This window comes from Copidosoma floridanum, unplaced genomic scaffold (assembly GCF_036245765.1).
Source record: "Copidosoma floridanum isolate Cflo_tuat_1 unplaced genomic scaffold, Cflo_Japanese_pri ptg000001l, whole genome shotgun sequence".
NCBI classification, from domain to species: Eukaryota; Metazoa; Arthropoda; class Insecta; order Hymenoptera; family Encyrtidae; genus Copidosoma; species Copidosoma floridanum.
In genome coordinates this window covers 17400778-17413646 of record NW_028321878.1, presented here as the reverse complement: position 1 = coordinate 17413646, position 12869 = coordinate 17400778, and the positions used below count along the sequence as shown (strand labels likewise).

At 34.3% G+C, this 12869-nt stretch overlaps 1 protein-coding gene across 1 annotated transcript; it reads left to right on the top strand.

Moving 5' to 3' along the window:
• Positions 1–304: 304 nt before the first annotated feature.
• Positions 305–2897, top strand: IFT57 (intraflagellar transport 57). The gene is made up of 9 exons (XM_014357785.2): positions 305–496; positions 590–826; positions 956–1164; positions 1227–1508; positions 1588–1750; positions 1836–1944; positions 2015–2211; positions 2296–2440; positions 2656–2897. Exons 3-9 carry the CDS (start codon positions 1007–1009, stop codon positions 2820–2822), a joined length of 1221 nt encoding a protein of 406 aa, XP_014213271.2. The 5' UTR covers positions 305–496; positions 590–826; positions 956–1006; the 3' UTR covers positions 2823–2897.
• Positions 2898–12869: the final 9972 nt, after the last annotated feature.

The following is a 12869-nucleotide window of genomic DNA, read 5'->3' as shown; positions in this document are numbered from 1 at the left end:
CCATAACCTTCCTCGCTCGTAAATCCCAAAAGATAAATTGCGATCAATAGTTAATTAATATTTTACTATACGTGTCTTTCTTTGCGATTTCGAATTATGTACATGTATTTCATATCCGGCACCACAAACTTAATCAACGTGGATTCCCCCACGAATGTATACTAGTAACCTTGCGTGCACTGAAAAAATTTTAAAAGTCCCTATATCGCCCGATCCCAATATGACAAGCAGACGACACATATAAGCAGAGCAGAACGAAAAAAAAAAACAACAAACCCCCGACAACAGAACCTCTCTCTCAACATTCAATGACTCAACACCCTCTCATGTAAATGTAATCGCAATTGCGTTTTGCTTGACAGTTGTCACGCATGACGGATGGTCAAAAAGTAACGATTTTCAACGCAAACAAAGCACGAGAGAGCCCTTATATACATATACGCCCACACGCACCTGCCTGCGATGATGATAAGGAAAACTTGAACGTGTCGACCAGGTATACCTATATGTTCGCGTTCAATTGCATTTGCATCGTCGTTCCTCGCTCGTGAAATAAGTATGAGAGATAATTTGTTGAATGGAAGTGCAGGCGACGGATGCGTCGTGATCCAGCCGTTTCAAGAGACAATACCCAAGGCTTATCGCTGATGTCCCAGTTCGAGGAAGCGCATTCAGTTTAACCTTTTGAAAACGCTGCACTCCTGACTTACGTTTGTCATCATGCAGGATATTAGTTGTATTATTATTGAGAGTAGCCGCGAAACTTCGTCTATAGTCACTCGGTGCCTTTGTTGATATTGTGAGCTGCTCCGTTTTGTAACGCTCTGTAAGTTTCTAGAACTGTTCATTTTTTTTTTGTCGATACAATAAAAGTTTATGATTTAAATTTACAACCACTTTAACTATATCCCTTTTTCAAGTGCATCCTTTTCTTATTTGTTATTTCTTTTTTCAGTTTCCATAAGGCATTTGTATTGATAATCGCTGACACTTGAAAATCAGCAAAATGTTCAGAGACCTACCAAAACTTGTGATCGAAGATCCATCAGCACCATCGATAGCATTCGTTGCTAATATTCGGATGGAAGATCTGTATGAAAAACTCAAGCTGCTCAACTATGATGCTGAATTTATTCAAGAATTAAAGATGAAACATATCAACAGGTGAGCCTCTTATGATTAGATTTTCGGAAAATGTTGTATTACTTAAAAATTTATTTTTATAGGCATTACTTTGTTGTACCAACAAATCCAGGAGAACAGTTTTACATGTTCACATCTTTGGCTGCTTGGTTAATAAGAAAAGCTGGAAAAAAATTTGATCCCCCACAAGAGTCTGATGATCCAAATTCAACTATCTCAGATATCTTGGAAGTTTTAAAGGAAATCGACGTGCCCGTGGAATTCCCTCCAAACAAATTGAAACAAGGGGTTGGAGAGCAGGCTGTTTATGTGCTTGACAATCTTGCTGATTATGCCATGAAATTTTTGAAGTTCAAATGGGAAAAGTAAATTGCTTCAAAGTTAATTAAGCTATGGCTTTAAAATCACCTAAAGCTGAGTTTTAAGAAATGAATTATTTTTCAGACCAAAAATTTTACCAGACGAATCCATAGCTGAAGCAGAAGTTGAAGACGACGCAGAGATCATACTAGAAAAAGTCGAGGAAGAAATAACAGCTGAATATGATGAGGACGACGAAGACATTGTTCATGTTGATGATATAACAAAATTATACAAAGAATCTTCAGTAAGTTCTGATATGTATTTTGTGTAAATTATTAAGCAAAGAAAGAAAAAAAAAAAATTAGACGTTAAATTACTCATTGTTATAGGCTAATACTCAAAAAAGAGAAAAAATCTTGGAATCAACGATGGATGCTGAAGAATGGAAATTAGAGTTAGAACGTGTTTTGCCACAGCTAAAGTTATCCATTGACGCTGGTAATGACACGAACATCATTGTTTTGCGGGCAACACAACGTTTATTTAATAAATCAACTTTTTTTTAAAGATACTCGAGACTGGAAGGCACACCTTGAACAAATGAAAGCCTTGCATGCAGGTATGGGACAAAATTTATCAGGAACAAAGGGCCAGCTAGAAAAGCTACATGCAGACATTGGCAGAGCACTAGACAAAATCAATTCCAGAGAAACAGAGCTCAATCGCCAACTAGAGCCACAACTACAAGAATTAAGGTTTCTACAGGTAAAAGATAAAAACATAATTTTTTTTACCGTATTTTTAATAAAACTATAAATTACCAATAAAAGTTCTCGTTGAATAATCCAGGAAGAACTTTCAAAAGTCAAAGAACAATACAGAGATGTTAGTGGAGGAGTAACAGAACGCACTAGGACCTTGAACAAACTCACGGAAGAGTTGGAACAAGTCAAGAAAGAAATGGATGAAAGAGGCTCAAGTATGACGGATGGAAGTAAGTATCTTTTTTGTTAAAAAATGCACCATCGTTTTTGAAAGTAGACCAAAAAAAGATGTAAGAAAAACTTGCGACTGACCCTTATAATATAAAAACTTGAATGCCAGTAATCCGATTACCCAAAGAGATATTATTAGTATCAATAAACATTTATTATGCTTTTATTTACGTTCGCAGAAAAAAAAAAATATAAATAAACCATTCCATTTCAGCTCCGTTGATCAATATAAAAAAGACAATAGCCAACATGAAAAGCGAAATTTCGGAAATGAGCATACGAATAGGAGTTCTGGAGTACAGTCTGATGTGTTCGAGAGTGCGGGACAGTGCTCAACTGCGAGAGGACATGAAAAGCACGAACAACACTGTTTCAACTTGATAAAACCCTCAAACACACGTGTCTTAATCAATCAACTATTTGTAAAATCTGTTATATATTTGTACCATTTTTCAAGTCTGTTCTAGTCAATTTTTGTTGTACATACATACATTTGTGGCACTGATACATGATACTAAAAAGAAAGTCTAGTTTATTCATTACGTGTGAGAAAACAGTCAACCACCCTTCGTTATAAATATAATTATTACGCCTCGTCAATCCGAGTGATTCAAATTGGATAATTTGCATACATCGTGGGTGAGTCATAATGTATGAAACTTATCACCAGAAAAAAAAAACTTCAAGTACTCATCCTCTGATAAAAAAAAACTTGTTACGTGCTTTATTTGAATGTAAATACATTTATTTGCTCCTGCAATCGACGAACGGTTCCCAAGACAAAAAAAACAGCAAAGATCCACATCCTGATTAAAATTACCATGCAGTTGAGTGTGTCGAGAGAAGTGCGACTTTGAAAAAATAACATCCGCGCAACGGCACTTGTTACCATAGAAATATAGAAATATGAGGAAGTTTGCCTTGCAAGCTCAAAGTATAGATGGCGCCAGGGTAAACCAACTCTGTCATGGCGACTCGCGGAAAAATTCAAAATATATTATTTTTAAAACAAATTTTTTTTTCAAGAACGACTGTCAAAAAATGAGACTTGAGACATTGTATTAATTCGTGATATAATAAACACACAATCTTTAGTGTATCTATCGAGGTACTGTGTTCCTATAGGTATCAAGCACATATCGCGAATGTTGCCTTCTGCTGTGCCCATAGAGATATAAAATAAAAGATTCTTTTATATCTCTATGGCTGTGCCAGACCAATAGTTCTCGTTTTTCCCTAGGATAGCGCTGCTTCAAAATTGTGCACGTATATATATATAGCGAATAAGTATTACCTACTAGGTAATGGTAATATTGGTAATGCTCCACTTAAGTTCGTACGGTAATGCAATTATCCATGGTACAGAAGAAAACGCCTTACCTACTTCATGTGGTAATTCGTCTTATTGATACGAAATTTATGTATATATACTGCATGGTGACTTTCGTTTTTGTTGGCATTGCTTCGGAGTTTTGGAGTAGATTAACAAATGTCGTGAATTATGGGATTGCTCTAGCTAATAACAGAGTATACCTAATTCAACGTTTGAGTGGGAGCGGATAATGATCAACCCACTGAACTTTGAAACACTCTCAGATAAGTAAAAATTGTACATAATTTAATAAGTACAGATTGTCATAATTCTGTGGGTACAATGTTTTATTTCAGGATCAGTCATACAAGGTAAAAGACAAGTGTTGAAATTGTACTTGAATAAAAAAAGGACATATCGCACATTAAGACAAAATTAGACAATAAACTTCTTAAGACGTGAGAATTTTTTTTCAAGACTTCGAGGTGCTTGCTTGAATTAGAATGAATTTTACAATTCAGTGAGAAAAGTATTTGAATTGTTGTATCAATAAGAATTCCAACGTATTAAACTGATGTGCTCACTTATATCAGTTGATTTTAATAAAATACTAATCACTTTAACTAATTAATTACAATTTTTGTACAAAAAGTGTTAACAACAACTTCGAGTGTTACAACTGTAAAACTTTTACAATTACTGAAGCTCAATTGTATAAGGATAAATAACTTATAAGTCCAGTGAACTACTTTAGAAAAGTGATCTTAAAATATGCAAGCCATTAAAATATTACTTTGCCGTAATTTTATAGATGTATTATTATTAAAAGATAATCGAATTATGATCTACTTTGTCCTAGGTTATTTTCTAGGGTAAAAGCACTTCGAGTAAAAGGCTAGAGGCTTAAAAGCTTAAAAATGAGAAATTTTATTTGTTAATAATTTTCACCAATATAATAACCAAGTTATTTTAACAATTCATACTCTTTTTTTACCTACAAAGATCATTCAAATGATTTACTAGTTGTATCTTTTTTTTACGATGAGTAGCTCTTTTATTGTTAATAAAAAAATGAAATTATTAACTAATTGAACTCCACACCCCGTGTCATTTGGTTTAAGGGCTGAAGAGTACAGGGTCATGCGGTTAAAGTACTTGGAGTAAAGGGTTAGGAGCTGAAGGAATTGGGAGTGAAAGATTATGTTTGTTAATAATTTTTATTTATAAGCTAACCGAGCCATTTCAGTTATTAACAATTTTATTGTTCCTAAACGTACTATTTAAATGATGTACTTATTACAATGATTTATTTTATCGTTACTCTTCAACTTTGATCTGCCCTCCATCCGTCACTTTTTTCTTACGTACAAAAAAATAAATTCCGATCACAAAAATATATAAATAACAATCTTTCATGGTCAATCAATAGTTTTTTTAAAACAATTATATATTTCAATCATATAACGTAAGAGTAATATAAAAAGTATATTTGTACGCGTTGTTAATTCAGAGCACTTCACTCGTAGTTGCAAATCGGAAAAATAGAAGATACAAAAATATATGGCACACTCCGACAGTAGTACGCACAACTATTTTTTCGCACACACTGCGAAAAGTTAACGCAATCACTCGACAAGCCTTATTATGTGTAGGCGTCGAGAAAAAAAAAAAAAAAAGAAAACACCCTTCAATAACCGCACTTCAAAAGACACCCTTTAACCGCACTTATTCGATTCCGTTTCGCGCGCAGCGTTCAAAGTGCCTCGTGAGCTTGTCCGACCTCGCGAAGCTGTGCTTGCAGATGGTGCACCGAAAGGGCTTCTCGCCCGTGTGGACGCGACTGTGCCTCGCTAGATTACTGGCCTGTCCGAAAGCTCGTTGGCACACGACGCAGCGATAGGGCCGCTCACCCGTGTGGCTACGGCAATGCTTGCGCTGGTCGCCCAGGTGTGCGAACGATTTGCCGCAGAAGCTGCATGCGAACCGCGCCTTCGTGGATTTTGGAGGAGCACCACTTTTTATCTTCTTGCTGTTGCTGATGGTTTTAACAGGTGGCGATGGGGTTTTTATTTTAGGACAACGGCTATTTTGTTGAAAGCTTGTGCGGCTGTTGGCAAAAAAATATCTTATTATTTGTATGCATACGTAGTAGGTTGCAACGTTTACCACTTTTATATTTTCATTATTTCTTATCTTTAGTAGAGTACCCTCAATTACCCATTGGGAACTCTAAATTAAAATTATGCATTTATTATGATATGTGGTTTTTAGAATTGCTTTTAAATTTTTCATGTGTTTTGCTTTTGCGTCAGGCACCAAATTTTTTTAAATTTTCATTAAATATCTTCGTTTTTTTTTACATGTCATAGCTAGTGAAAAGGTTTCTTTCAGAACATGTTTAAAAAACGTAAAAATACTTTTTTTTTCATCATACCATTAGAAATCAAGTATCTTATAAAGTCATGAAAACCTTTAAAAAACGTTACGCTTATTAATTGGGTTATTGCCAAAAAGTCGACTTAAATGTGTACTCACCTCATTGTTGTGCTTTTTTTTTTATTTGATATAAATTAATAAAAATTGATTTAAAAATTTATATCGTATGCGCTCAATATAAATGACTTTTTTTCCATACCTTTAGATTTTTTGGGATTTTTTTTTTTTCATACAATAAAAAATTAAAAACAACATAGAATGTCTTTTCGGTCCCATGTCCACGATGTAATTTATATAATATATCCACTAGTACTTCAGCTAAGACATGAAATTTTTTTTTCAAGAAATAATCATAAGTTTTTAATTGATCGTAAACTACTGAATAATTTTTTCTACTTGCGTATTTTATTTAAAAAATTGACTGATGAATAATATTTACGTATCGTTACTTTTTATTATTTTAGCTCAATATCACGTTGACACTGACGCATTTTAATTGTGTGTCTTGTGTACCCGCATGAAATAATAAGCAAATAATGGAAAATCAGAATGCGTAGTTGAACTGTAAGTGTAAAAATGTGAAAAATTTTGTTTCTCAGGTTTCTTAATCGATTTGTGGCATGTATAGAAATAATTTAGTACAAACTTTGAATTGACCGAATATTTTTTTTATTTTATCCTAAATATCAGGTAAGTAATATTGGTAAATAAAAAAACTTTTCTAGCTGTATTAATAATTGTTAATTAAAATTGTTTAAAAAGAATTGAACAACATTTTTTAGTTTAACGGTTGCAACGTATGACTCATCAGTTATATTTCAGACAATTTAATAAAAAAAAATTAATCACATACTTATAAAGCAATACGTTTTTTAAAGTTTTTATCATCATATTTCTGCATAGCATCGATAAGAACATGATATAAAATGATAAATTGTACTCGTTAAACAATAATTCTCTAACCTCAGAGCTCTAAACAAGAATACGATCTATTTAAGTTCTCATTACTTATGCTTTTTACATCTTTATTTCCATTTTTAAAGCGATTTTATTGTTTAAGTCTACATTTAAATAATGAAAACATTCATTTGTATCTACTTTTCTACAAATTTTTGCCGCAGAAATTCTATGATATGTTTGAAACACATCACCTAATAATCATACCAAGAATTATTTTACGGAAGTCTCATTTTAATTTGGTGAATTACACAAATACTTAACCAATTATTATTTTTGGTTGTTACTGTCTAAACTGTGCTTTTTAACTCGATATTTCGTTTAGATGTTGATAGTTACAAGTATAAATTAATCAACTCAGCAATAATGTAAAATTACATTAAGTTCGCATGTTGTGTTAAAATTAAATAATTACAAATCAAAAAATAATACTATGTATGAATTTTTAATTAAAATTTTCTATAAAATCATTCCATCAAAGTATGAGATTTAGAGTCAAAAATATCTGGTTAAAATTTTATGAAATAAGTACATTACTTTATTTTCTGATACTTACATGAAGTAAAAAAAAAATACTATTCAATAATAGAAAATCAGTATAGTTAATTTAATCTCTTAATAAACAAAAGTTAAGCCTTTATTAGATAAAACCATGTGAACATAAAAAAAAACATTTTGAAAAAAATTCTAATAATTCTGTCAAAAAAAGAATTTATCTTAAATCAGTGATGAGGGAGCGTAAAATCAACATTTTATAAACTTTAATCCAAGATTAATGTATATTTTTTAAATGACAGTAATTTCTATAATTTAAAAAACTTACCACATAATGTCTAATGCAGGTTCTTGCGAACATTTATTTGCATACAATGAATCTTCTTTAGCCGAAGCACTTCCTGTATTGCTTTTTTTGGAGATCTTCATAACACTTTGTATTGTTCTGTGGATGGTTTAAAGTCGTAGTTATTAACTTTTTACAATTTCAGGAGCTTGCTTCGATATTTTACTTTTCACAACATTCAACAAACATTAATAAAACGTCACTGTATGATAATTTCTGTTCTCAATAGAGTAGTTAATCAGTGAAATTAACTAACATATTCTAACATTTTGTTATGCAGAAAACAAAAATCACAACAAATTTATTTATCACTTATCGAATATGGTTAGCAATATACTTTAGAACGTATCTAAGGTAAATGAAAAAGTTAGTCCCGTGTTTACGTGTTTTTATAAGAGCCGATGTAAAAAAAATATTGTCTGTGACAAGAGAGATATCACCTTTGACCATGAGTAGTACACCTCTGAAATGTACGAGTAAAATAATGTTGGCTACGGAAAGCCTATGCGGAGGCAAAACGTAACTAGAGAGAGAGAGAGGGAGATGTCTCGGGAATACCCGCTTGGGACTTTCCTGGTGAGCATTAAGTAGTAGCAAAACACTTGAGTGATTCTGTCGATGTAAGTATGTATTCGTGTATTTCGGCATTTCACGGATTTACTTTACACTCGTGGATGATTAAACAAATACCGATCGCCAAGGCTTACAAGTTTCTGTATTGTTGAGGTGAAATATTGTTACACAACTTTTTTTAAATTTAGAATTGTGTTTTTTCCTTCTGTTCACTATTTACCATAATTTAGTAACATATACTTCTTGAATGTTTGTTTTATAAGTGATAATTTGTTATTGCATGATACAAAAAATTAATACCTGATCAATCTGATTTATTCTTTGTAATTATAGCAGTACTTTATACGGAATGTATTAACCGTAAAGTATATTATCAGCAGTTCAAAGAACTGATGTTATTTTTTTGGAGTCGTAAAAAATAGTTTACAGTTCATCTGAGGAGTTTACAAAAAAATTTAAAGAGACTTTGTATGTTCAAAATGTACCAAAGAGTGCTATGAAATTTTTAATTTTACAAAAATTCTTATTAATAATCGATTAGCAAGGAATCACGTAAACACTTCTTTCCGTCTTCATTCGAGGATTATAACTTATCAAATTAAAATAGTAAATCTATAAATGGACCATACTTCGGCTGTAGCTGCGTGTTGTATTATTTTGTATTCCATACAATATTTTCGATACTTCTTGTCTGTTGTATAACGACCGTAGGTGCTAAACTACCTGAAGTGCAGGACAACGATGAAAGTTTTGAAAAAACATTAAAACTTCTGAAATACTCGAGTACAGAGTCATGTGTTTTACCGTGTCCAGGTGAAGTATTCAAAATGTTTTCTTCCCTCAGTCTCAACCAATGTTCTAATAATTTAATAATGCATCAGTTAAACTGGCAACTGTAGATAATTTTTAAATTTTTAAACCGTATCATATTACTTTGAGTAGAAAAAAGTGTTATTCTATTTTTTGAACTAAAGATTTATCGTTAAAATTATCAGAATCGCGTCAAAATGATGAATAAAAATTGTATGTATTGGCGAACTGTTCTAATTTCGAAGGGAAGTTATGCCTCATGTTCAAAGAAAAGCTCAGGGAGGATTTAGCCTGTACTAAATAAATAGACGATAGAAAACAAAACAAGGTAAACCTTTATGTACGTGCCTACTTACTGAACATTTTTTAAATTAATTCCATTAATTGTGGTTACGAATTTGTGGATTGACGTTGTTGAAATTTATGGCCCATGAAGAATCATTGCAATTAATTAACCCCTCCAAGTGACTACATTCATAATCTTACGACATCATTACATGGTCATTGTTTCAGCTATGGCACCAGGAAAGGGTATAGACCACAGCTAGCAAACCTCAGTTACATTATTCTGGATTGTTAGAACATACTTTTTACATGGCGATGGATAACAAGCTCTCATATTACCTCTCTCTGTCATCAATTTTTAACTAGTTATTTATTACAAGACTGATAAATATAAAGACTAATAACGTGCAAGACCTTTAAACGTTAATAGTTTCAGATGGATCCCATCAATCGTTAGATAACTCCAAGTTATAAAATAAAAATCGATTTCAACCCTTAGTACAAGTGATTCAATAGTTTCGAAGGTCAAGTGAATTAAGGTTCTGAATTTGGAAGTGTAAACTGATGCGAGTGCTCTTGCCAAAATAAACAATGAAAAAAAAGGATCATCGTACATCCCAAGGTTTTCCTATCAAAGTAAATTCAAAAGCTATATTATACAACGCGATCCGATAAACATTGAAACGAGGAATACATTATACACACTATTGAACAGCCAGAAATGTCATAAGGATGGTGAGACAGGGTAGATCAAAGATGTTATGCGGCAGAAGGAAATCCACGAGTGCGATTGTCCGGGGCAGTGGAATATTCCGAAAGAAATGGAGAACCAAATACTTATATACCACACAAAAGTGAGCCAATCAATAATCCCATGAATCAAAGCCGTTCATCATTATTACACAATTAATCGTAACTATTGATTGTAATTGACTATTCAAACTCGAGCACATACACGAGCCATATACAATGCACACCCTAACCCGTATTCGGCACGCGTATATGCATGCACCCTGGGCATATACACGCGTCTGAGCTTCCATACATACAGGAGTCCACAGTGTATACGACAGCACAATGGGCAACGGCGCATCTATATACATAAATCCATTATGCGAGCCCGCGCACAGAGAGAGAGCGAATCCGCAAGGTATACAGCCGAGAATGCATAATACTGTACACGCGTAGATTCAGCATATACATATGTATATACATGCACGTAAGAGTATCAAACGGCACGGTAAAACTGGCATTTCCGGGTTTGAAAACGGCCGCTGTATGGTATGCGTGGTGGTGTTTAAATGCACGCGGGGAGTGCAAGGGTTGCGGGTGCACCGGAGAATCTAATACCATATCCCATTTAGGTGCACCGCATCCTCCGCGTACATATACGCTGTAGTTGGCTCTGTACACTCGTATTTGCAAGACGCAAGAGGAGCTGGTGGGATATCCTGTCGCACACGCACATCATATACGGGCAGGGTGACTTGAGCCTTGCTTCCTTATGCGGCTTTGCGTATCCTTCCTAACTGCGATCCGTATAATCTTGTGCTATCCAGCCTTTTTTAAGTTGGTTTTGGTTACATTTTCACCACGAAAATTTTATATTGGTGTGAAATCCCAAGCTTTTCACTTGTGTATCAGTCGTTCACCAACATTTTGACGGAAACCCAATTTTCATGCTTTGTCATGCATTATTTCGCTTCATATAAGACTATAGACACATGTGAACACTGCACAAGCGAGTATACACACAAACTTTCCTTTTTTTTTTTTCCTTCACCAACGGCAAAACTGCTTTTCCACCACCAATTTTCCTCAACCGCGTATCCATACTCGTTTTCTTCGTTAAAGTTTGTGTGTCGGTGGATGAGAAGGAGGAGGAGGAGGAGGAGAGGGTTAATCGCAATATCGTAAATTTCGCGGCGCTGCTTGCGTTGAAAACAAGGTTAAGATACGAGCTCGCAGCAATAAACAAGAGAGTTATGCCGAGCTCGGGCAAAAGCAAGCTGCTACCGCTTTCGCGGTACGAGTGACGGCGAAGCTTGTAAGACTGTGGTTGATCAGCTTTTCTATTTGCCATGAAATGTGATTTCAATTAATCGTTTTCCGACACTCGGTGTTGGATTTGATGGATATTTTTTTTTTTTCGGCTCTTACGGAAAGAAAAAAAAAATGGTTATAGAGCAGGGGTCTTTTCCATTTCGGTTCTGATTGGATCTGAAACCAACAATGAGAGAAAAATCCCTTTCCAGCGCCCCGTAAGGGCATATTCTCTAATAAATACGGACTCAGGCGTAGGTGCGAGATCGATAAATCCTCGGGGGTAAGGGGTGGCGCGGCGTCGAATGAAAACAGAAAGTGAGAGTGAAACGATGAAACCGTAACATTAAATCCCGGGGAATCTTTGTTCTCGGGCAAAATGGGCAGGACAGAAACGAAAATAGATAGCTATTGACTCGAAGCTGGAGTCGTGGGATGGGAATGGGATTGAACATTTTTTCCCAAATCGCTATCACGTTTTGCAAAGGACGACTTTTACGCGGGAAAATGTTTGATTTAGCGAATAAATCGAACCCCCCTCCCCCTGCTATCGCATGCGCTGCTATTGACTTCCATCAGTAAGTACGTACCAATTGATTTGAATCGATTCACGACTGTTCATGTGGAATTAAAGTTGATGAAAAATAGCTGAAAATGTATGTTTTGAACTAATTTTGAAAAATCTTTTTTATCCAAAGTGTAAGACAAAAAATCTTCTCTTATGGTCTACATTTAGCGTGACTTGGTCTTTTCCTTCGGTTTCTTTACTTGCTTTGGAAATTCGACAAGAAGTTGAAGATGCTCTTGGAATCTCAATCATGTTTTGTGGCCTGGTATTTTTTGATTGGTCTAGAGTGAAGGGTTAAACGTAAATTGACGAAGGTATAAAACGTTTAAGGAATAGAAGGAGGCATTGGATGTAGCAAAAAGTCCAGACGAGAATAAATATTAGTTTTGGAGTTGTATTAACTCAGTGATTATAATCGAGTTAAAGAGTTGGTCCCCAAAGGAATGGGCCTTAAGAAAACCTATAGATACCGGAAGTTTTTTTGATGCTCTTTTAGCAGCTAAAAATCTTGAATTAACTTCTAAGACGTGGATTCCTCCGGTAGCAACATAAGAATGGAAATTACTTCAGCCCAGATGTGGTAGGAGACCTCCACATGCAGTA